At 40.0% G+C, this 25,439-nt stretch overlaps 2 protein-coding genes across 12 annotated transcripts in view; both read right to left on the reverse strand.

Annotated features, from left to right (window-relative positions):
• LOC115792868 (mitogen-activated protein kinase kinase kinase kinase 3-like) overlaps positions 1–15,810 on the reverse strand; it is a 46,642-nt gene extending 30,832 nt beyond the window's left edge. For all 10 annotated transcript variants that reach the window (XM_030747449.1, XM_030747454.1, XM_030747448.1 and 7 more), the window contains exons 1-8: positions 15,587–15,810; positions 4,412–4,469; positions 1,566–1,656; positions 1,267–1,331; positions 1,088–1,143; positions 876–923; positions 344–386; positions 50–122 (exon numbers count right to left, since the gene is read on the reverse strand). In XM_030747449.1, coding sequence (XP_030603309.1) covers positions 50–122; positions 344–386; positions 876–923; positions 1,088–1,143; positions 1,267–1,331; positions 1,566–1,656; positions 4,412–4,469; positions 15,587–15,685 — 533 coding nt within the window. In that variant the 5' untranslated portion in view covers positions 15,686–15,810. The remainder of the gene's footprint in view (positions 1–49; positions 123–343; positions 387–875; positions 924–1,087; positions 1,144–1,266; positions 1,332–1,565; positions 1,657–4,411; positions 4,470–15,586) is intronic.
• Positions 15,811–16,621: 811 nt separating this feature from the next.
• On the reverse strand, positions 16,622–24,109 carry thumpd2 (THUMP domain containing 2). 2 transcript variants are annotated; one of them, XM_030748192.1, is made up of 11 exons: positions 23,882–24,109; positions 23,016–23,154; positions 22,275–22,850; positions 22,025–22,161; positions 21,430–21,507; positions 21,174–21,226; positions 20,308–20,395; positions 18,372–18,443; positions 18,162–18,276; positions 17,512–17,632; positions 16,622–17,257 (listed from the first exon to the last, which is right to left on the reverse strand). In XM_030748192.1, exons 1-11 carry the CDS (start codon positions 23,990–23,992, stop codon positions 16,921–16,923), a joined length of 1,827 nt encoding a protein of 608 aa, XP_030604052.1. In that variant the 5' UTR covers positions 23,993–24,109; the 3' UTR covers positions 16,622–16,920. The 2 variants fall into 2 exon arrangements, with proteins under 2 accessions (XP_030604052.1, XP_030604053.1); XM_030748193.1 differs by having other exon boundaries at positions 17,022–17,257; positions 17,512–17,660.
• Between the last annotated feature and the right edge of the window lie 1,330 nt (positions 24,110–25,439).

Consider the following 25,439-nt stretch of genomic DNA (forward strand, 5'->3'; position numbering starts at 1 on the left):
CCACTATGCAAAAATCAGGGGAGCTGTTGTTTAAATATAAACAACTCACCAGTAAGGCGTTCCAATGAATGACTTCCTTTTTGCTAGAGTCGCGGTGATCTGGGCTGATACGCCAAAGTCAGCTAAGGAACAAAAAAGGAAAGAAAAAATGGGACAAGAGGAGAAAGTGGGAAAAGAATTGGAGGAACAGAATAATTGAAAAGGGAGAATGTAAAGAAATAAATAGAAAGTGAAGGAGAAACAGAAGTGAGGCCAAAAAAAAAAAAAAAGTCAGCAAATGAGGCCATTCAGATTCAGTCTGTTGAAGCAGAAGGTAATTGCAGGCCTTGCGTGTTTCTCTCACCTAGTTTCACATAACCATTGTCTGTCAGAAGGATGTTGGCTCCCTATGTGGGGGGGGGGGGGGGGGGGGGGGGGGGGGGGGGGGGGCACAAAACCATACCAATCATTATAATCAACACACAATATTACACTTCAGCTAAATTCCAAATAATTTTAGAATCATATTATGAAAAGCAAAACAGCTGCAATGTGGTTTGTCATTAATTAGCTTATAGTGGAGAATGAATATTCATCTGCCCTATAACAAACGTGCAAAGCTTAATATATGTGGTTTTACACCAACAGCAGGTTTCTCAGACATGGATTAAGCCTAGTCCCAGACTAAAAGAAAAAAAAATTCAGTGAGGAACTCCTTTAAAAAAAGTCATAATGCATAATCTATATCTGGGAAACTAATTGTTGAACTAAATCATAGTGTAAATGCACAGCCAATGTATTCTGCAGATTTTGACAAATGACATTTAACAATTAATCGTGACTATAACTTTATTTATAAAACAAGCAGAGCCCACATCCTTTTTCTCCAAACTCACCTTAATGTCTCTGTGCATTTTGCCTTTGCTATGTAGGTAGTATAAACCCTGTGAACACAAACACACAACAATGTTACTGATTGTTGCTATCAGTCATAAAAAAAAAAAAAAAAATCATATGACCAAAATAATGAAATTGAAATGACACTTTCTAACTTGCATTATTATTTTTTTTTAAATCTTGCACACATTACCAGCACTGTATACACTACCTGCAGGGTCTCCCGTGACATGTAGGCTATCTGTGACTCTGACAAAGGCCCAGTTACTGGAATATGAAATAGAAAGACAGAAAACGTGAAGAAAAAAAGAGATTGGATGACTATCAAAGAGTAAAATCAAAACACAAAAAAACAGCTTGGTTAGAATCATTGCACCTAGGTGTTCTTACCATGATAGATATCTTGCAAAGAACCACCTCCACAGTACTCCATGCTGATCCATAACTTATCTCTTCTGCACACACAAAGAGAACTCTGTCTGAATGCACCTTTACATATACTCACAAGGTATGACCCCTTTGAATACTTCAATCTATCTCACACCAGCTTATGTTTTTCCTCTGTGACACGCACACTTTTCTCAAACAAAAATAAAACAAGACACTTAAATATAAATAAAGTACACTCTAATAAAAACAAATGCACATATGGCGCACACACGCACACACACGCACACACACACTCTTACCGAAGATAACTGCCGAAATAGGCAACGATGTTGGAGTGTTTACAGTCTTTCATCATTATAATCTCCTGCTGCACAACAGCAAAGTCCTCACCTTCAATAAACACAAACACAGTATTATTATAGTAATAATTTAGTATGTAACTTGGCACTGTTATGACTTACAGGATAATACAAAGCAAGAAGAAAGTTGGGGTCGTTCATTATTTTGTGTTTGCTTCAGACTGCTCTTGCACTTGTGTGTGAACCACTAAGAGGAGCATAAACTGAAGCAAACGAGTTCACTGCTCAAAAACATTCAGTAATTAAACAAGCACGTAAGCAATATACCTTTATATAGGCCTTTCTGAGGATTTAATTATTAAAGTGCTATACAAAAGCCAATACACAACATATAAAAATGGTAGGATATATTTTGACAGCTCTCCTATGGTGTTTAGAGGTGTCTCCCAAATAATCAAGATAGTAATAAATTAATAGCAAAGTTCAAGGTTAAAGATGCACCAACTGACTGGAAACAGACAATTTTCATGCCAAAATTTTTCAATTTTGGCATCCAAATTTTTAAACCCATAGACTGAAGAACTGAACAGCTGAATATTTGGATATACACTCCCCTCCAAAAGTATTAGAACAGTAAGACCAGTCCCTTTATTTGTGCTGTAGAATGAAAACCTTTGGGTTTGACATAAAAAAATAAAAAATAATAATATGAAACAAAAGATCAGCATCTCAGCTTTTATTTCCAGGTATTTACATCTCAATCTGATACACAGTTAAGAAGATAGCTCCTTTTGTCTGAACCCACCCATTTTTCTTGTGAGCAAAAGGACCGGAACATGTGACTTACAGGTGTGTTTTGTTGCCCAGGTGTGTCTTGTTGTACTGCTTATTCGAACAATAAATAGCGCTCAATGTCTACGCTCTGTTTAAGATTTGGGTTTTCCCTGTGCAGACTGTGCATTTATAGTTAGAGGAGTAACCAACATGAAAACCAGAGAGCCGTCTCTGGGTGAAAAACAAGCAGTTGTGAAGCTGAGAGAAGATGGAAAATTAATCAGAGCCGTTGCACAAACATTGGCCATAGCCAGTACAACCATTTGGAACACCCTGAAGAAGAGTCATCACTGGTGTACTAAGTAACAGATGTTAAACAGGTAGACCAAGGAAAACAACAGCAGCTGATGACAGAAACATTGTGCTGTGAAGAAAGATCCTAAAACAACTGTTAGTGACATCAGTAACAACCTCCAGAGGGAAGGGGTGAAGGTGTCACAATCTACTGTTCACAGAAGATTTAATGTACAAAAGTACAGAGGCTTCGGCAGACAATGCAAACCACTAATTAGCCAGAAGTATGTGAAGGCCAGGCTGGAATGTGCCAAGAAGTACAGAGACAAGCCTCGGAAATTCTCGGACAAAGTTTTATGGACAAACAACAACTGAAACAGGCAGTGGTGAAAGCCTGGAAAAGCATCGCAAAAGAAGAACGCAAACATTTAGTGATGTCTTGATGCAGTTATTGCAAGCAAAGGATTTGCAACTAAATATTAAGTCTTATTCACTTTAATTTATCTGTTCCAATACTTTTGCTCTCAAGAAAAATTGGTGGGTTCAGACAAAAGGTGCCATCTTCTGAACTGTCTATCAGATCCAGATGGAAATACCTGAAAATACCTCTACAGCAAACATAAAGGGATTGGCCTCACTGTTCCAATATTTTTGGAGGGTAGTATTATTCAAATATTTTACTTCATTAAAGTAATAACTGAAAGTAATGGAAAATTTAAAGAGGGAAGAGCACAAGGATCAGTCTTGCCGCGTTTCCATTAGTACCTACTAAGCGCAGGTCAGCTCAACTTGACTCGGCATGACTCGCCACTGTTTTGTTTTGTTTCCATTACAATTGAGGACCAACTCTAAGTGGGTGGAGTTGATATAGTAACGCAGGCAGAAGTCTCGTGACATATTTTGTATGCGACTCAATGTGTCTTATCTTTTGTCTACACTGCTGTGTTGTGTGATGGTACCCATGAGCAGCCATTAGCTCGGAGACCTCATGATAAACTTTCTCATTTCTCGTCCCATCTCCCACCAAGCACAGAAGTGTCTGCACCTCCTCATTCGATAACGGTGTTGGTTTGCGTGCCTCCAGTTTCTTGCTGTCGGGTTTTCAAAATGGCACGGTTGATTCTGGTGAAGGAGTCGCTCGCATGATTCCGCTAGTGACAACGCTCCCTGGCCAATCAGTGGCATGTTGTTCTTTGATGTCACATTTTCGGATCGCATGGAACCCCAGGTGAGCGGGTACTAAAAAAGTACTTGGTACCTGGTATGCCTACAAACCGTGCCACGTCGCGCTGAGTAGGTACTAATGGATGCGGCATAAGTGTTGGGTGAGAGGGGACGAGTGTGGAAAAGAGTCAAGGACTAAAATAACAATCTGTTGGTGACTCCACAGAGAAAAAGGAGACAAGAGTATACCTTAAGAAGAGAGAGAGAGGTTGATAGAAAAATATATACACACTAAATACAAAACAGATAAACAGATAGAAAAGAGTAGGATATGGAAAGAAAAAGGAAAAAAAAAAAAAAAAAAAAAAACAGAAATACAGCCATCTGTCAGGGCTGCAGCCCCAGGTAGTGGCCAGGGGGCATTGCAACATCTTTAATCTTGTACCTGCCGTTGTACATTAATAAAATAATAACACGTTTAACCAACTAGTATTTCTAGTGCTGACATTTAAATGATTCAGAAAGAAAAAACAGAAAAAGGGAATAGAAAAAGATAAGGATATAGCTAGAAGAAAGGGGGATAAAGGAAGAGACCTAAAGATGAGGCAACTCACCCGGTTCCAGTTTGATGACTTTGATAGCAGCCAGCTCTCCTGTGTTTACATTGCGAGCCTAAAAGATGACAAGAAGGAAAGTGAGTCACTGGAGGCTTTAATATGCAGAGTGGTCATTTACCAAAGCTGACAGAAGAGATTAAACTTGACAGAAGTGGAAAAAAGACAGGGAGAAACTCTGTTTTCACTACACTAAAGAGCACAACAGTGAAGACACTCAACAGACAAGTTTCTATTAGCTGAGAGGAAGGTGGACAGAAATGATAGACATCCAAAATAAAATGGTTGAATCCACACAAATGCCATCACCAAATACTGCAGGTAAAATCTGCACAAGAGTCCAAAACGGAACTTCTATAATTGATGTCCTTATGTCATAAGTGATTATATTGTATTTTTCCTAATTACAGCCAGTATAGCAAATTAAAAATGTTCAGACATAACTCATTCACAACACTTTAAGCCACAAACAGGGTGGGAGAGGAATGTGTAGACTTGTTTTTCCTAAATTCCTGAAAAGCTGGCATTAGTCAGAAAAGAGGGGAACAGAAGTACAGAGGCAGATTTTCTATAAATAGTGAGCTATGTTTACATTTAGCAGCAGTGCTATCGGGGTCGAAGAGGAAATACATATGAAATATAAATGAGTAAAAAGATTCTGGCATGAGGCATGAATTGTGTGCTTCATTCAGGGCAACAAAATGCCCACTGGACTGTACGAGGCAGAGAAGGAGTACTGTATGTATGAGAGAATGGGGGCAAGAGACTGATAAAACCAATATTTTCAACATGGGAAATAAAAAGAGCTTCAATACTATGAACAACATAGGTGACATGAATCTAATACACTGGCTTTTGGAATATTATTTACTTAATTATTTAAGTCTATGGTATATTTCACCAGTCTTGATGGAGGGAGAAACATCTCTATTCACTCTGATTCTGGACACAAATGCATATTAATTCTACATTTAAAAAAACAACTGCCTAGACTATTTTTGACATGCTGTGACACTCGCATTGCACTATAATGCAGCTGCTGCTGGTACCTTGTGGCCATAGTCAAACTTTGAATCAGGTACTCTGTCATCAATGACAGCAGCTATTTGTAAAAGCAAGAAAAACGTTCTTCATTGTGTTTGCACTAGTAAATAATGCTTCCTGTGTGCTGCAATCACCACTAAAGCAGTTTTTTACATTGCAGCTGGTCACTTTGTAGGGAAGCTGTCTCATATCAGAGGGTAAAATAATTGTCAATTTTAATATAACAACCACACAAAAGGCGTGTGAAATAAAAATAGATGAATAACTTTAAAAAAAATACAAATAAAATAAGTACCAAAATGAAAATCTTTGACATTCCTTTTACTGGCTATGATATCACAGTAGGTATAGTTTTACCATGGCAGTCCATCTGGCTGTCATCATGACAGAAGATGATCCTGGGGAGACCTACGGTAACAAAAACTATAACAAAGGCAGCTTCAAGTACAGCAGACAGAGACATAAGGGAGGGATTTGTCACAAAAAAAAAAAAAAAAAATCTGAAACAACTGGGTGGTTATATGACACATGTCATGCCCACACCACCAAAAAGCCAACTGCCTTCTAAAATAAAAATACCTGCTGGAATAACCGCTCGGATGATTTTCCAAGATGGATACCAACAGGCGCGAATTTGGAAAATCAAGATGGAGTCACAAAACTTTACAGGTGCGTAGCTGCATCATAATAAAGCCACATCGGTGTGTCCCAAGAATTCATTAGCGTTGCAGCTGGTATGATTCCAACACCACCCGGATATTGTGTGTCAGATGCAGTGAAGCATAATGTGTTGACAGAACCGAGCAGCGACAGCCACCATGGATAAAGGGGGGAAAATGGCACAATGACTCAAACTTTACCAAGCTCACTTTAGTAGTGTGCACTGTGGTCACACAATAGCAATGACAAAATAAATTTTAAAAATTTCAAGGGTAACCACAGGAAAAGCAACTTCACTGCTGAATACTGATCAGCACCACTGCACAGAACACAGAAAAGTGAATTTGATTTTCATCTAACTATAGGACAAAAATCAAGTGAAGGAGAACCAAGACCGACCCATATCAAAACAAAGTGGGGGGGACAAAGAGATGCAAAGAGAAAGGGAGGAGATGGACGCAGAGTGGAGAGCAGAGACAGAGCGTCTTCAGTCAGCAGACAGACCAGAGATGACTCACATCGCTCAATGCCTCTGTTGGAGGCAAAAACACAACCACACTCAATTTTACAGGCTTGCTGCCGGGACTGACTGAGGTATTCTATCTTCTTGCAGCCAAGGGACTGAAGTTCAATCATTTTTTTTTTTTAATACAAAAAAAAAACAAAGTTTAGGCAAGCAAATTTATAACAAACTCTTAATTAGTGAAATATGACTGTGGCCACAACACAGAAGCACACTCCCTTACATTTCAGAAAATAAATTAATAAACTCAGTGATGGAATCAAACATCTAACAAATTGTCATATAAAACCATATACACAGCTTTGGTGCAAGGCCAAGTGGTTGCAAGTGTTTTTTTCTCCCCCTTATTCTATGATTCAGGATTTCAGCTGGTCATCAGTTCAGGCCTCTTTTAATAATGAATGACATTTTTTAGCAGGTGGGATACATCTGGGGTGGAGGCAGGCCAGTTTATCACCCAGAACTTTTGTTTGTTCGTTTTGTTTTTGCTACTGACATTACTGTTAAAATACACACAGAATATGGTTTGGCACTGCCTTGCTGAAATAAGCAAGACCTTCCCTTGCAGCCTGAATTGCAGCAAATGTGAGCACCAAAATCTGTATACAATGTTCAGCATTAACTGTGCTTCACAGATGTGGCAGTTTTTGAACTGTGCATGGATAACAACCTAGCTAGTCCTCTTTAGCTCAAGAGTCCATCCATCCATTCTCTTCCACTTATCCTGTTCAGGGTCGCAGGGGGGCTGGAGCCTATCCCAGCTGTCATGGGGCAAGATGCAGGGTACACCCTGTTACAGGGCTAACACAGACAATTCACACACAATTATACAATTTAGAGTCACCAATTAACCTAACCCCAGTAACTGCATGTCTTTGGACGGTGGGAGGAAACCTACAGTATATCCAGACATGGGGAGAACATGCAAACTCCACACAGAAAGGCTCAGACCAAGTTGGAATCAAACCCAGACCTTGTAGCTGTCCTTCTAGCTGTGAGGCAGCAGTGCTAACCACCACACCACTGTGGTGCCTCTTTTTTTAAAAATACATTTCAAATGTTGACTGGACAGACCACAAAACTTCACTCAGTCCATCTTAAATGATCTTTGGCCCAGAGAAAGCATTTCTAGATCTTGGTTATGTAAGTGTTTTTCTTTGTATGGCACAGTTTGACCTTGCATAACCTTCCATGTGAGCGCTTCAGATCCCCATCCTCTCCTCTTTTCATAACCTTGTCTGCTGAATGCTGCAGTTACAATCTTACACTCATGCTGCCATCTCATCTTCAATCTGTCTACCCTTTTTCAAACTCTAAACTTCGAAAAAATAAAACCAAAAAATATATTCACAACTAAAACTTCTATGTAAGAATGATCCACTATAATCAGCTCATTCTGCTAAAAGCCAATGAGTTGCTCCACTGAAAAAGTGGTGGTGGAAATAGTGCCTGGCCTGGGGCAATAATTACAATAGTAGTTAGCCATTTACTTCCTTTGACAAGATTTCTCCAACAGATTTAGGCTGTCCGTCCCATTACCACCATGCTTCACTGAATTTTAAGATAACCAGTGCATTAAGTAACGTCAAGTTCATGACTTAAGAGTTTCTATTTTCATTGCTCATTAATGTTAATTTCTGAGTTTTCATTTTAATTCTGTCTTAAGATTCTTAGCTCTTTAAAGACAATAAACATGATCTTTTCCTCTGCTCATTAAGGGACAAAACTTAAACCACTTCAAACCCACTGGAGAAACATAAAAAGCTTATGCAATATTTAAAAGATTTATCCAAGCTTTAACTTTAGAAGCCTGCTGATTAGTCAGCAACTTAAGTTTAAAAAGGTGTCAAAGTGCCACTCCATAGCTTGTTTTCTCAAAAAGTTCAGTCTAATTAACTACATGGCTGAGCCATTACAAACACATGGCCCCAAGAGGGGAACAGGTGAGGTGGAAGAGGAATGCAGTGGAGTGTGCTTAATTTGCACACCTGTCTTTTAACAAAATACCTACTCACTCAAGTAAAACACCCATAAATGCACAGCCACACAAACAGAATCACTCAGAACTTCTAAAATCCACTTCAAATGTTCTTTTAAGCACTCGCAGTCTTACTCTGTGTGTATGCTGTGAATCATCAGTATACTTCACATCAGTGGCATCAACATTTAGCGGCAGCTTGTGAATTCTCAAACCACGCACCTCACACACTGCTGCAATACTGACACACCCAAATGTCTGCATAAATATGTATATTATGTGTATGCAGCTGCAGTGTTAGTGGAGTCACTGAAAAAGTACATTTATTCATATCACACACAACGATAGTCAAAACAGACATAAATTCCTGCTAGAAGAGTTTGGCCTTTAGCCCAAGCAAAGTTTCAAGATATTGTCACATCTTGAAATAGGATTTGACACTTTAGCCACAATGGTGCCAGGATTTACCCAACGGCTTCAGGAGAAGAGCAGTACTCTGGCAGAGGTTCGATCAACACGGTGATCTGAACAACACTCAGACATTTAAGGCCACCTTAGTCCTTACTTTCCCAAGGACTAAGAAAATACTGCTTTATGTTTGCGTCTGTGTCATGGTTAAGTTAAGGAATTGGCAACCACATATGAGACGTCCGCAGTAATAAGTAACTTTCTTTGATTTCATAGTAGCCTTTCATTAGCTTTAATGTTGGTCTGATTTGATCTAACTTATTTAGACTCTAGCCCTCATTAACAATGGCATCCAAGTACTTAAAATGACAAAAATAATACAAAAAAATAAACAAATAAAAGATACCTCAACAAAACATATAAGATCTATATACAGGTTTCAAATTAGGTGAAACTATTTGATAAAGTAACTCACTTGTTAGATTTTACAACTTACTGTAGCAGCTCCTCTAAATCAAGAGTTGAACCTGCTGAGTGGAAGTCTTCCAGTTCAAACGCAGCAGCACAGTACGGTAAATATGCTGCTTTGCAAAGGAAGGCCCATAGACTTCCTCACGTCACACCATAATTTCTTTTGTGTTGAAGTAGCCTATAGTGTCATACCACTCACTGCATGGATTGTGCAAACCAACAGCTTATCCTGGCAGAATTTCTATTACCGGTACTCATTTAGTATTTAAAAGGATCAACTCCAGCCCACAGTGTATAGACCTGTATTAACTCAGTTTAACTTAGCAGGGTTACACCCTTGCTCAAGATACTGCCAACCACTCTGACTTGGTGACTTATTTACATAGTTAGAATGCTTTGAGCAGGAGACCAAAATGTCAGTTTTGACAGACTGTACATAGCAATGATTTTAAAGTGTTTCACAAGAGCTCTGAATTCATCTGTTAAACAAAGCATTTTAAGTCTGTACTCCCTAAAAGAAGGGTAATTATGTCTACACTGAAAATCTTTGATCACAAACGAACTCCAGGAATACACCGGGAACAGCTGTGTTGTGCTCTGACTTGGACTTGGCTGATGGAGCTGATCATACCCACTGAAGATAATGCTTCTGCTTCCACCAGACAAATTACTGTGTGTTTCGGAAGCATCCCAGAAGCTTCTCTCCATGTAGCTAATAGAACTAGATCCATTGCTTTTAGTCAAAGCCATGTGAAGCTACACACAGCAAATGAGGAGGGCAGGAAGTCAGATACAGAAATGGCATAGAAAATTCAGTCCAATTTCAAAATAAAAGACCCCATGCAGGATGAATGAGCCATGAATGAACCATGCCACAGCACCCTTGCAGTATAATAGCAGCATTGACTTGCCACAACAACCTGACTCGTATGTAGACATCTGCACTGCACGTACAGCCTCATGTACACCTTTAAAGTTTACATCACTCAGACCCTTGCATATTTGCAGAAGCAGAAAGTATTACAGCTGTATTACAACTACTGTAACACAGAAACCAAACTACAGTAAACACTTGCCTGAAAGCACAGTCACAATGTTGTTATTCAAAATGCTGCAGCTAGAGTACTAGCGTACAGGGGCTAGAAAGAGAGAGCATATTTCTCCCATATTGGCTTCTCTTCATTGGTTCCCTGTTAAATCCAGAATATAATTTAAAATCCTTCTCCTCACATACAAGGTCTTGAATAATCAGGCCCCATCTCATCTTAAAAACATCAGTCCCATATCACCCCAATAGAGCACTTTGCTCTCAGACTGCTGGCTTACTTGTGGTTCCTAGGATACTTAAGAGTAGAATGGGAGGCAGAGCCTTCAGCTTTCAGGCGCCTCTTCTGTGGAACCAGCTCCCAGCTTGGATTCGGGAGACAGACACCCTCTCTATTTTTAAGATTAGGCTTAAAACTTTCCTTTATGATAAAGCTTATAGTTAGGGCTGGATCCGGTGACCCTGAACCATCCCTTCGTTATGCTGCTATAAGCCTAGGCTGCTGCAGGTTCCCATAATGCACTGTTTTTCCTTCCCACTGTCGCCAAGTGCTTGCTAATAGGGGGTCGTTTTGACTGTTGGGTTTTTTCTGTATTATTGTAGGGTCTTTACCTACAATACAAAGCACCTTGAGGCAACTGTTTGTTGTGATTTGGTGCTATATAAATAAAAATGAATTGAATTATTGCTAGCACATGTGATTTTGTTCCTTACCACTTCACTGCATCATTAATTACTCCGTAAACATGCAAGGTGTCAGTACTTTACTGCACTACTGGCACAGAGACAAACTCCTGCAGAGTAGATAAACATGATGCTGAATGCTGAAACCTAAAATTCTCAATCTAAGGCCCAAGACGACTTCAAGAACTGTGCCGTGCTTGAGAGTGTGCAGGCTGAGGTCTTTATACTCCACCACAGTAAGCAAACAACTGAAGGAACAGGGACAAAAACAGGATGGTTGTGGACTAGCAACTTCAATTGTGTCTCTGCAGCCATCTGTGCTTGTGTGTCTACGCAGGTGATGACACATTCATCTTATTCTGCGTATATGTGTTGCACTGCGGCTCACTGCTCCACCGTCTTCCTCTGTGTGAAACAATAGGACATGAACACACACACACGCATGCAAGGAGGAAGTGACTGAGGACTCCTGCATTCCTGGACCACGGCTGCCCAGCTGTGCCACACATACCAAGATCTGGGCAGAGGAAATTATTCCTGTCACATATATAACCTTTACGGATATCAGTCTTTACATATGTTAAAAAAGTGATTGGACATGCACACAGAAAGCCACATGATATGGCTTCAACTGTGGATGAGGGGAAGAAGGCCTTGTATTATTATTATTATTATTATTTTATAACCAATCTGTTCTCATTCTCTGGAAGCCAAAAACTGCCTTTCTGTCAAAGCTGCCGGCACGTCACAGATATAAACTCTCCGGTTCTCTGTCTTGACACACCGGATGATGGCAGTAGTGAGACGGGTCTGGCACTCCAAACTTGTCATGTATAGATACTTGTAAAGGATTCCTTGGCATCACATTTGAATGCATTGGGTAAGCATCATTTTCTAATGTGCAGGGTTAATAATGTGAAGGGGCACAAGCTTATGATTCAAAGCTTGAATCAAGGGACTAAACAAAACATAAACCTCCAAAAAAGGATTCGAACCACAATCTCCTATTCGACAAATGTGTGACTTCCTCCAGCACCACCTCTCTAACATCCTAATGCAAAGTTTTCCACAACCTAACAACCTAAGTCACCCTCTGAATACTTCTGTGCTTTGTCTGTTGAAGCAAATAGAGTGAGGGCTGGTATTACAGCAGCAGTACCTCTGAAATAGGCTTTTTTAAAAAAATTTTTTTATGACTAGCTGACACTTGCATTTATTGAAGCAGTATAAATGATAAATCGGGACTTAAAAAAAGTGTAGTCACTCCACTGCTCAGCCTGAATTAAGTGACAAATCAATAAAGATGGTAGTAAGAGAAAGCTGGGCTTGTTGATGTCAGACTTTTTTTTTTTTTTCTGTTGGCTTATCTCTGACTCACCACCAGACTGGTAAACATAAGTATGATGCGTGCAGTTTACTCCTATCATGTTACAGGAATTCTTAACATGAAAGTTAGTACTGAATATACCTATTGTTTTCCCATAAGCACGGTCACCTCTAATCCAGAAGAAGCACTGGGGATTTTTATAGTATTGACATGTGGATAATGATTTATTTTCAGGAACAGTAATCCCATGCCGCAGTTCTGTTGTTTATTTCTGGGGAAATAATGTGGTGTCAAATGCTGATAAACTGACCAGCATGAAATACTGGCTTGTCAAAACTTTCGGCAGAGCCTCAGGGCTATGCCACAATGCTGATGTCTACCTTATGTCACCTTATTTTGAAGGTTAACATTTTATTCATATGAGATGGAGAGTTGTGGTTCTACTGATTAATCTTTTTTTTTTTTAAGACATTTGCCTCCATGGATCCTTACCAGGGTCCTGGGAGAAACATCTGAGCCTTTGGCACATAGCGAAATGTCCCAGTTTATGGATATTACTGATCAGCATGCAGTACTGGCAGCTTCACAAAATACTGGTTCCCCCCCTTAACAAAAATTTGAGAAACAAATTTACCCTGCAAGCACTCTCTTTTGAGGATCAAGCTTGTGGTCTTTTAGACAGAAGGCTTGTCGCAACATCAGCAAGTCCTCCTCCTACAGTTTCTAACAGATACACACAAAGAGGCAGGGCCACAGAGGAGAAAACAAGCTAGCAGAGTTCATGCTTTATTTCCTGCTCAAACATTCCTGTCCAAGCCACACTTTTTCACACAGTGGTAGAACCAAATATAGGCATCAATGAAGTTTACCATGTGCCGTGGTGCTTAGAAGTACATCTTTTAATCCAGAGGTTTCAGGGCTTTCAGTAAACCACTGCTGTAACATGGAACTACAGCTACTTAATGATTATAGTTTCTAAAGTATATTGGCCTTATCAGTGGATTAATCTGCCATCAGCAAGAAATTACAACTTTACCCATAATTCTGTCATACCTACGTTGCATAGTTGTGTCCTTTTTAGCCTTTATAACTGTTTTTCAAGGTACTATAGTGCACATTAATCAGCTATACGCTGTTTGTGACAGGCCTGGAAGGGGAATCAGGTCTGAGCTGCCAAACTATCTATCTGTGACAAGGCAAGATACCGAACTTAAATTAGAAACAAACAAGATTAGGAGCAGCAGACAGGGACACAATAGTAAGTAAGTAATAATGAAAACACACACAAAAAAGGTTAATAGTGGCGTATCCTGGACAATTTAGGAAATACTTTTAAAATAAATGGTATCTGTGTTTTCAAAAAGACTGGAAATGTTTAACATCTCTAGTCTTTAGGATTCTTGTAATTACCACAAAGAGCCTGGAGGTTAACCAAACATCATCAACTCCTATTACCGCGCTTAAGGAATCTCCAGTCTGCAAAAAGCCTCCCTCACACAGCAGTTAAATTCCACAACAGAGTGACTACTACACAAATACATAACTGAGAGTATAGATGGGTAACTTGTGTCAACTTACTAATTCACCACAGAAAAATCAATCAGGTAAGACTGAGATTATAGTGTCCCTAAGGTCTTCAGCAATGAAAAAAAAATCATTTTAATATTGGTATGGTTCTATTGAGCTTCTGATAAATTTGGGTACTTTTTATGTCTATGGTGCTCAGTTTTAGATTTATATTACCCTAACCTACATACTGGCATTGTTGTTGTTTTTTTAATGTATTGCAGCATTACGTTACCATTTTTGTGATCTTTTGTGTCATTTCACATGATATATGACAAGCTTATTAGGTTTTTGAAATGTATATTACTAAATTCTGGTAAAAGACTATGACTGTTGTAGTTTTATATGACATAACGAATACAGATACACTCGCTGAGACTGTGATGGAGTTGCACAGGATTCAGGAACTGCCTTACAGTCTGGATCACAGGCTGTGGGCTCCCAGCACTGGGCCTTGGTAAAAGTGTGGAGCCCAGCGGCTAAAAGGCCAGCTGTATCACACAGCTCACATAGAAATGAGCACCATAGTTCTTTAAAAACTATTCGACCAGTCCTCACCGGCGTTAAAGTGTGAATAACAACAATACGAAGTGTTTATATTACGGTTGTTGTTGTAGCTTGCTCAGCTCTGAGCGCTTTAGCCAAAGGCAGGCAGCTGTCAGTCTGCCTGGGTTACGCGGACAGGTTTAACATGTTTAGCAAAACCTCGACAATATTACGAACAGCTAGTAAACTACTAGGTAGTCTCTGTTTCAGTGTGTGTTCATGTCAGGGGTAGTAAATCACCGCGTGTCCACTACTTGTCACAATGTTGTCACATACCGTCTAGCTAGCTTCTTGATGCTATCAACTTAATCGAGTCCGTTGTCGGATAGCTAAGCGGGTACAGGTCTATTACCGGACAAGTATCAACCACTCAAAATTTTTTAAGATTAACTCTGTTGCTATTCACAACAATCTTCAGACCACAGTTACAGTGCAACGAGTGCAAACAAGCACGTAGACGTAGCGCTAGCACGATTTGTGCAACAGCTCACTTACACGGAGGTAAATATGATTAGTGCTCGACAAAGCCAAGAATTAGCGTACACGGCCGAGGGTTTACATTAAGCGTTAACTAAGTGTTAATCCGGGCATTGTAGCAGTCAAAATCCATTTGCATAATATTAACCCGAATCTCTATACAAGCATGGATAAAAAGGCCAAGACAATATCAATCATAAACACCAGCGAAGTCCAGCCTCGGCTGTGTCCGACAATGGAATTATAACATGAGTAGAAGATACATTACTATGCCATCAAACGAAAACAGGCTCGTAACGGTATATTAGAAACAACCCAATTATGACTACACAAAATATTCCCCGCTGTCATAACACCACTAAAAGGAGGGAAGCCTGTAAATAAGCTCGTATTGTCTAACTATATGTCCGAAAATGGAACTATGCGATTGCGCACTGCAGCTTTACCTTGTACACATCTCCGTATGTGCCGCTTCCTATCCTCTGGATCAGCTCGAAATCCTCCTGCGGATTCCGCCGGGACAGGTCGACACTGGAGTTCATCATTTCCACTGACGATTACGGCGCCGATCGCGCACGGTTGACGAACCCAGACAATATATGAAAACAGATATTTAAAGAAAAACATACGGCGTCAGAAAATCCCAGCCCGAATCCAATGTAGCTCCAACATGGCTTCCACTGCGCATTGGGCATGCGCAATGGACATCATGGCGTACCCTGTCCATGGTGTCTGATGTGGGAGATGCGTTGTTGTTGAATTTAATGTTTTTAGAAATGTACTCAGTAGTCAAGTGTGGTAATTAAAATCCAATTACATACAGTTTAAAAGTCACTATATAATTAGTTTGAATGGATAAATTATAATAATAATCCAAATACTGAGAATCATAAAGTCATATTTTCTGACTTGCACAGGCGGCTGTCGGGGAAAGCAAATGAATGAAAAATGCTAAGCTCTGCGGCGACCTTGTCTGGCTTTCTTACTGTAAAACTGGGCTAAGCAGGGCTAAACAGTGGCAGATGGCAACTTCACGATTCAGTGAGATGGTCTGTGTTGCAGGAAAAACAATCCCAGCATTTCCTGTTACCGTTTTTGGGATATTCCATAATTTTTAGTAGTGTCAACAAATAACTGATAGTAACAAGCAAAAGTATGGTCTGTTCTAATTTCTGCCATAGACCCCTGTAGTCCATTATAAACACATACTGAACCATGCAGTTACACTCCATGGTATGTTCCTTCATTAGCAAAACAAAACAAAAAGTTTTGTGTGTGTGTGTGTGTGTGGAGGGGGGGGGGGGGGGTGATTAAGATGAAAAGGGTCTAAAAGAAATGCACAATTTATTTAAGTTTGACTAAAATGACAAAAAAAAACAAAAAACCCAGTTTATTTTATGAAAAATCCATATATATATATATATATATATATATATATATAAATAAAATATATAAAATATATAAATGAAACATTTGTGAACTGCTTTTAAAAGATTTGCATCTTCATAATAACCACTTTTAGAAGTCAAGCACTGCCGGAGGATTTGAACAGCAAAATTTCTATACTTCTAAACTTTCAAAATCAAACAATTTAATTTATCAGCTGCTTCCAAAAATATATTTCTGTATATCGTTTCCAATTCAATACTGTAGGCAAGTAAACACATGTTACAGAGTAGTCATAAAACACTGGAATTTCAACATGACTACTCATCTTGCATGAGAAGTAATGAAGAACAGAACATCAACTGCCTTAAAATGTAACTTCTTGCAACACTGGTCAACAGTCTGTTTTGACATATTTATGAATAAGCCCATCTATTGCTCCTAAGCTGACTCTGAAAGTTGCTTGGTGCTTCATTGAAGACAGAGTGAAAGGCAGACTGTGCTGAGGCTTGGTTTCTTGGCTAGGTGAGGATTTGACCCCAGGGTGGATTTGGAAAGTCTGCTTCTTAGAAGGAGATATGGAAGGAGACAGGCAGTTTTGCATCCCAGTCTGAGGCTTTGTCTCAGGGTTAGACGCTGGTCTGGTGTCTTTTTGTATCAGAAGTTTTTTGAGCAGGCAGGACAACTGAGGACTCAGGAGGAGAACCAGGACACCACCAGGACGAAGAAGTCTAGACACAAAACATTTGCTATAATACTTGTGACTCTTTCTTTCCATGCTTATTTGAATAATGACTTAATAATTATATCTACACATTAAAAGATTTAAAAAAAAAAACAGCCTAGGATGTGTACACATTTGTAAAGGGACTCGTGAGCTAAAAATGCACAGTACACACATTCACAGAGAAGAACAAGTACCACTTTCTGTTCCGCTGAACAATTCTAAAAGACACAATTGAAACGGACAAACAGAGGAACAAACCTCTCCATCTCTGTCAGGATGAGTGGCAAGTTGGTAGCCATATCTATTCTGGAGCCAAACTTCCTGCCAAATGGCAGGTCGCAGATCACAGCATCTACACTGGCACTGGGCAGAGGCAGTGCTGCACACACAGAGGAGGACAAACAAGCCTAGAAGTAATTTAATATACGACAGCAGGCTTCACACTAACCTCCCACTCGCTGAGTCCTATCCAAAAAAATGCAGCTGTGCATCCACAGTGAAAGCTAAGAGTTTAAATTCTGAAAACTATGTTGCATACAGTATGGAGTAAGTATAGTCATCAGTTAAGATGTTGTTCATTTTACCCTGAAAAATAGAAACAGGTTTGCTGAGACTGAACATGTCACTCATATGACATTCAAAGAAATGTGCACATATTAAAAATTTTTTTTATGTGTATCTGTATTTTTGCTAAGTTTGACAAACTCAATTAATTCATGCACACAGGGACATCTATGATCCTTCCTACAATCCATGGCATTGTACTGGCCTCATGGGTGGTGCCTTTTAAAGCAGTAACTGATGACTATATCTGAACTTGAACATTAGCTCATTGCAATAAAGCAAGACATTTTCTAATAACATAACATTTAGCTTACTCTAGTGATCATTTTGTGCAGGTAACCTACCCAGAGATGAAGCTTTCAACAGGTGTATTCTGTTTCCCAACTCTCCAAATGCTATGTTCTCGCGGGCCTTCTGCAGCTGTTCATCATCAATATCCACACCTAGGAAACAGGAATCCTGAGGATCCCACAAACAGGGACTGATCACATTTTAAAACTTTTATAGAGATTTCTACATTTGAAAGAACTACAGAACAAGACTTCTTTTCTGACCTTGTGCTCCTGTGCAGCTTCTATCAAGATGGTCCCCACCCCACACATTGGGTCAACCACACTGAAGCCTGGCTGGAAAACAGAAGAAAACAGCATACGGCGCATTTAACTGGTCAACCACATAAAGTATGACTGTGAATGGTTTACCACACAGAACGCCAAGTAACAGACAACAAACATTACACTAAAACCTTCAGCACAGAGGCCTCTTTAAGAGGATCAGATGGGAGTAGACCAGCCAAAGCACTTTTACTTTTTAAAAACAAGTACTAAAGTAAAAGTTGTCACCACAATAACTACTGCAAAGGCTGTGCATCAATGGAGCTCAATAACCAGTATCACATACAGCACTTTTAAAACATCAGTTAAAGAGATGGTTGACTGATAATCAGTTTTGTCAGCACTTAGTTGACTTTATCTTCCTGTTGCCATCTGAAGTCTCTTTGGTATGTCTGTCTTTTCTTTCTTTTTTGTCTTTGTAATGTTGGTATTGATGTAGCCTTTGGCTAACTTCAGAACATTTACAGTAATCTTTGCTCATGTACACTATCCCTAATACAAATAATCAAAACAAAACAAAAAGTAAATACATAAAGTAGTAAATACATCTCTAGGTCAGTTAATTATGTTGTGGCCAATTTGGTCTACACTCTTGAAAACAGGCCTATAGTTAAGAGCCTCACCATGCAAGGTCAGGAATACGTTTGTAGGAGGAGTATTGGAGTATTTGATGAATTCCTTAGACTCATCAGGAGATGATGAGGTGAAGTTTTGTCACAAATTGTCTGTTAAACTATTAAACTCATTAGCACAAGACAACAGATATACTCTGCTTCATTAGTTTGATAAGTGGTGTGGCTGCAATATAATAACAGAGGTCAGTGATCAGCTGACTACTGTCCTAAAAGAATGTGCATACATGAAAATTATAACACTAAAAGTAGTGAAGGTAGTGGTAAGAATGCACTCAAATATTACCAAGTAAACTTTTCCACTTAAGATTGATGCATCAAGTAGAAAGTATACTGCATTAAAATAAGTTGAACAAATATACGTGTATTTAAAAAAGCATTTTAGTGGAGTAAATATCAAAATGCTTCTCAGCTCAAAAGGGGCAAAACAAACCCACCCACCCACCCGCCCATCCATCCATCCATCCATCCATCCATCATCTTGGGCCCAGTTGCAGGCTAAGCAGAGAAGGTTAAACCTTCTTCTCCCCAGCCACCTCCTCCAGCTCATTTGGGGGAATGCCGCGGCATTCCCAAGCCAGACGAGAGATATAATCTCTACCCCAGGGCCTCCTCCTGGTAGGACATGCCTGGAATACCTCGCCCAGGAGGCATTCTAGTCAGATGCCGAACCACCTCAACTGGCTCCTTTCGATGTGGGCAAGTAGCACTGTACTCTAAGCCCCTCCTGAATGGTCGAACTCCTCACCCTGTCTCTAAGGGAGGGGCCAGCCACCCCCTTCTAATTTCCACTGCTTGTAGCTGTGATCTAATATTTTCATGACCATAGGTGAAGGTTGTGAAAAAAATATCAACAGCTTCATTTTTATGCTCAGCTCTCGCTTCACCACAAAGTACTGGTACAGCAGCCTCAATCCATCTGTCAAACTCCTGGTCCCCTCTCCCCTCACTTACACAAGACCCTGAGACACTTAAACTCCTCCGCCTGGGACAGCAACTCATCTCTGACCCAGAGGGGACGCTCCACCCTTTTCCAGCTGAGAGCCAAAAACAAAATGAGCAGAATAACATTCTGCTGCCACAAAGATTAATGGAAGAGCCTTGCTTGCATGATGTGACAATGCTTTCTAATTTGCAAACCTAAACAGAAGCATGCACATAATAATGTGGCTCCATTATGGAACTAATAAATATACAAACCATAACCTGCAGCAGACACTGAGCAGCTGTGTGTGTGTTAGTACCTGTATGTGAGCCAGTGAGGCCATGGCCCAGGCTGTTGTAGATCTCAGTCCTGTTATTTTAATATAGCTCCGGTTAGCAAGAGGCAACCTGAAGGAAAGTGAAAGAACACACAATTTATTACTGCTTATCAAATCAATAAGGGTGGCAGAAAAAAAAAAAAAGAGGTCAATATAGCATATATCGCAATATTTACTGATGCTGTCCCTGTATTGTGTCAATGCAGGGACACCAAATATTTATAGTTTATTAAATTAATTAAAATACTCTGGGAACACTATGAACAAGAGGGCTCATCTCATGTACCGCCATCCTGAGATGATGTTAGGTGAGCAAACTTACATTAAATCGGCTCAACTGAAAAAGCATCCAAGACTGGACACGCTCAGCTTAACGAAGCTACCTCCTAATTCAGAGCAAGCTAATGGCTCGGTCGCATGAGCAAAAATAGGACCGAAACCTTCTGTCACATTCTGCAACCGACTGCAACTTGCAGTGATTAAATGGATGCCCAGAGCTTGAGGGTGTTGTACACTCACAACCACTTTTGATCACAAGGCAGTTGCACAGGTCGTGTTACAGGAGGCAACCTTTCTGCAAACAGTTGCAGTCTGACTTGGATTGACTCGAGAGATTGTTGAAGGTTTGCAAATAATTGGTGTCTAATTTATAAGTGCAGACAGATTGCCAACATGATGCCATCAGTCTGAATGAGTCTTTGTCAATGAGGACAGCAACAGATGTGTGATTTTTGACCATTTATCACAGTTAAGTGACTCTTAATGGCAACCCTCAAAGAAGAGAGCAAACAGTCATAAGCCTTAAATGTAGATTATTGTGTTAAATGTAAAATGTCATTGTCAATAACCTGGTCAGTGGAATTCCTAGTAGGCAGTAGTCATCACTCAAATGGACATTTATCTGCAGAAAAAACTAGCAATTAATAACATTACAGCTGACGTCACAGAAAAGAAAGGCAAGATTGTCTACAAAGCAATTAATCACAGAGGCAACATTTGCATCAGAAAAATTACTAGTCAAAGACAAAAAGTAAATTACCTTATAATCAGTGCAATCCCTCAGACTTTTGTTTTGTTTTGTTTTTTTTAAAGAAAACTGATTACCTCCAACTGTGGATTCTTCAGGTCAGCCTTCCATCCCAGCAGTCTGCTCAGACCTGCTCCAATCACTCTGCTCACCTCCTATTTCAGACACAAGTTCAGCATTTCTCTGAATGTCTGTTTCCATGTGGCTGCACTCAGCAGTGGAAGGAGAATAAAAACACATGCCCTCGTGACAAGTTCTGATTGCATGATGAGTAATTAGCAAAATAAGATTTGTGAACTTTAACATCCTTTGTTTGTGTAAACTGTTATGAGAAAATGAGAATTTGTATCTTTATACCTTTGTATCAGATTTTTCTATCCTTACACAAAGATTAAATGGTTTTTGTTACTTTTGTTTTTACCAGTAATCTTAAGCTCAAGACTCTCTGTTGCAAACGTTGTGGGTCAAGACAGGCAGCATTAACCTGTCATGTTTTTCAGTGGTGGGAGAAACTGGAGCTCTTGGAGAAAACCTGCTCTTGTGAGACTCCTGCCTGGTTTGAACCCAGGTACCAACAACGCTAACCACCGAGCCACAATGCCGCACCTGCAAAGCTTTTCTCTCAGTTGTTTATAGGTAGAAGAGACAAGATACAGACTTTAACTTTCCTACCTGTGTGCTCAAGCATCGGGACAGAGATCCAGAACATTTGCAACTGATCCTAAAAGAGACCGGGACACAGGAAAGCAACTCTGGTTTGTCCTTGCAGGTTGTCATCGACATCTTATTTCTTTCTCCAGTGGGCTTCACTTCATATTGAGGCAAATATGAGAAGACAGAATTAAATGAAGACCCTAACCTCAGAAGTTACTAATGTACAAGCTGTTATAAAAACATAAACATATTTTTTAAATCACATTACCTTTTTCCTGACTTTCTTCAGTGAAATCCTTTGCTATGTCATCCAGCCTCCTGCTTCTACTTTCCCCATGAGGTTCGAGTCTGGATGTTGTGGGGTCACAGAATGATCCGCTGCCACTGAAATCTGTTCCCTGGCTACCATTTTTTCTACAGTTTAACATCCCTGCCTCTGCTTCTTCCACTCTCATTCTTTCTTCCACAATCTTCTCAATACTTGTGTCCCAAGTTGCAGCCTTCCTCTTTCTGTCCTCCTCCTCCTCATCCCTCTTTCTCTTCTGTGCCATTGTGAGTACTCCATTTTGTTCAACAATTCTATGTCTGCCAATAATATTCTTCCTCTCCCCTTCTGAACTTGTTCTAGACTCTACAAGGCTCTTCTTCCCCTCTTCCCTCTGTTCTTCACTTCCTCTCACCTCAGCTTCCCTCTCCCATGTCAGTCTGAGGGCAGAGTTTGATGCTTTGAAAGTGGTTTTACTGCCTGCCAGCTCCCCCTGCAGTCGACTCCATGTCATTACAGCGCTGGTCCACTGATTCTTGTCATCCAGCAGTCTGAACTGCAGCACAGAGGCTGCCTTTGCTATGAACATTAACAAGAATGTGATGCAGAAGTCAGTTCAACAGCAGAAAATAAGTGTTTTTGTTTTCCTTTGGAGTTTGTCTTTCAGTAATGTGGAAAGATGCTTTAGGCACATAAGACTTGAAACACATCTGACAAGGTATTGCTTATGTTTTCGGCTGTTACCTGCACTGGAGTGGACAGACAGGTTCACCGGTAAGTCTTGTTTCAACAGAAGAAAGAGTCTCTCTGCAGCCTTCAGGTTACTAATTCTGTTGATGTTCGCAGAGGAGCTGAACAACACTTTACCTGGAATGTGACACACCTGGATGCAAAAATCGACTCTTAGATTTAAGTTTTTTATCTTTTTGACATCCAGAAGTTTACTAAAATATGCTCTGGCCTTAAGTTGACAGCTATTGCCTGCTGTGCACATATATATATACACATATATATATATCTATATATATATATATATATATATATATATATATATATATATATATATATATATAGACTGAAATGGGTACAGTAAATGAAGTGCTATGAACAGTGACTAAACAAGAGACAAAAATATAAATACATATGCTATTCACCTTGAATAAAACTAGAACGCTTAAGACAATAAAACATTAACCTTAAAAACAATCCCTTTGGCTCAGTCCCAGTGTTACACTGATCATCACTGATTCATGTTGTATGGCCAATAGTTTTTCTACAAACTGAGGCAACAGTTGTGATCTTTAATGACTTTTAAAAAAAGCAGCTGGTTGCACAAGTTTCAATTTATGCTGGATTGTTTCTAATCCACACAGGACCAGGATCAAACATATACATACACCCTCACTATTATTTGGTTGCATCTACTTCGCTACAGGAAAAAAAAGGGAGTGCACTATTAACATTAGAAGCTAGTTGTGATCATTCCTATTTTTTCACACCAATTTTTTTTCAAATCTTTGTCTCTTAAAAGTATTCTAAACCACCATGATGATGCTGTGGTGACCCCTTGCTTATTTCTCGGCTCCTGCTGGCATGTAGCTAGCACTCACGTCTTCAGCCGCCAGCTTCGTCTTCACCTCGTCGATTAAAAACGCCTCCATCCCGTTACCGGCCGTGCAGTAGTAGCGAACTACACTCCTCTTACTTCTCGGTTCAGCCATTGTTATAAAATGTCTCAAATCTCAACAAACGATAGTCTCTGCTAGTAACAGTTTGCCGAGTCTTATTTCAATATGAACGCCGCCATATTGGCCTGTTTGTTTACACCGAAAACGGAACTGGATCATCACTTGTTGCCAGTTTTTGGCCAGCAGGGGTCTCTGTTACACAGCGGGAAAAGTCGCTTGATACAGAAAGAATATGCACATTAATTCTAACATTTAGCACAGTGTGAATGCGACAATGTGCCAGCTGTGCTCAGACTTGTTCACATGGATTTTCACCTAGGCATGCAAACAGTGAGGTCTGGAGGCTACAGACCTCCAAACTTCGTGTGGTCTTCAGATTAGCTCAAGAACAGTAAATAGAGAGCTTCGTGGAATGGTGCAATGTAAAGTGTCAGATGCAGTGGTGTAAAGCACAGAGCAGTGGAGATGTGTTTTCTGGAGTAACAAGTCACGCTTCTCTTCTGGCAATCTGGTGAACAGGTCTGGGTTTGGCAGTTCCCAGGAGAACGGTACTTGTCTGCATTGTTCTAAATGTAAAGTTTGGTGGAGGGGAGGATTATGGTGTGGGGTTGATTTTCAGGAGTTGAGCTCGGGCCCTTAGTTCCAGTGAAAGGAACTCTTAATGGTTCAGCATATCAAAACATTTTTGGACAATTCCGTGCTCCCAAAATTGTGGGAACAGTTTGGGGATGACCCCTGTTTCAACATGACTGCGCACCAGTGCACAAAGCAAGATCCAAGTTGGGTGCGGAAGAACTTGACTGGCCTGCACAGAGTCCTGACCTCAATGCAACAGAAAACCTTTGGGATGAATTAGAGCGGAGACTGCGAGCCGGGCCTTCTCATCCACCGTCAGAGTCTGACCTCGCAAATGTGCTTCTGGAAGAATGGTCAAAAATTCCCATAAACACACTCCTAAACTGCATGGAAAGCCTTCCCAGAAGAGTTGAAGCTGTTATAGCTGCAAAGGGTGGGCCAACATCATATTATACATACACACACTTTCAACCTCACATTTCTTTCACATGAGTTTGGACATGGTAATACCTACACATACGGCTGCAGTACATTACCCGGAGGCAGCTGTGAACAGATGTTCCTACAGAACTGAGATGAAAACTAACAAAATCCTGCAGCAGAAGTAAGTGGTTCCATGCAATTGTCTCCTTTTTCCTATCTGTGAGACACAGAGGGCGCTTCCTTCGACACTTACTCTAAATCCCTTTCTTATCTGGGCTTCTCTGCTTACCTTGTCACGCTCTCTCTTTTTAATCTCCCTCGTTTTTCTGTGACATTTTAATGACCCCAACATATTTAATCCCTTCACTTTATTTGATGAACAGTGTTTTGCTTGTTGACTTGTACTATAAACCCCTCAAATGTTGGCAAGCTGGTGTAACCTGTCACTGTGTTATGCATGCTCATGACAAAGTGTTGAATT

This window comes from Archocentrus centrarchus, chromosome 15, assembly GCF_007364275.1.
Source record: "Archocentrus centrarchus isolate MPI-CPG fArcCen1 chromosome 15, fArcCen1, whole genome shotgun sequence".
Taxonomy (NCBI): Eukaryota; Metazoa; Chordata; class Actinopteri; order Cichliformes; family Cichlidae; genus Archocentrus; species Archocentrus centrarchus.

Coding starts and splice junctions, on each gene's coding strand:
- thumpd2 (XM_030748192.1), bottom strand. CDS start 23,992: ATGGCTGAACCGAGAAGTAAGAGGAGTGTAGTTCGCTACTACTGCACG. Junction 23,155..23,881: donor CGAAGCTGGCGGCTGAAGAC/GTGAGTGCTAGC, acceptor TTTTGCATCCAG/GTGTGTCACATTCCAGGTAA. Junction 17,258..17,511: donor ATCCTGACAGAGATGGAGAG/GTTTGTTCCTCT, acceptor TTTTGTGTCTAG/ACTTCTTCGTCCTGGTGGTG.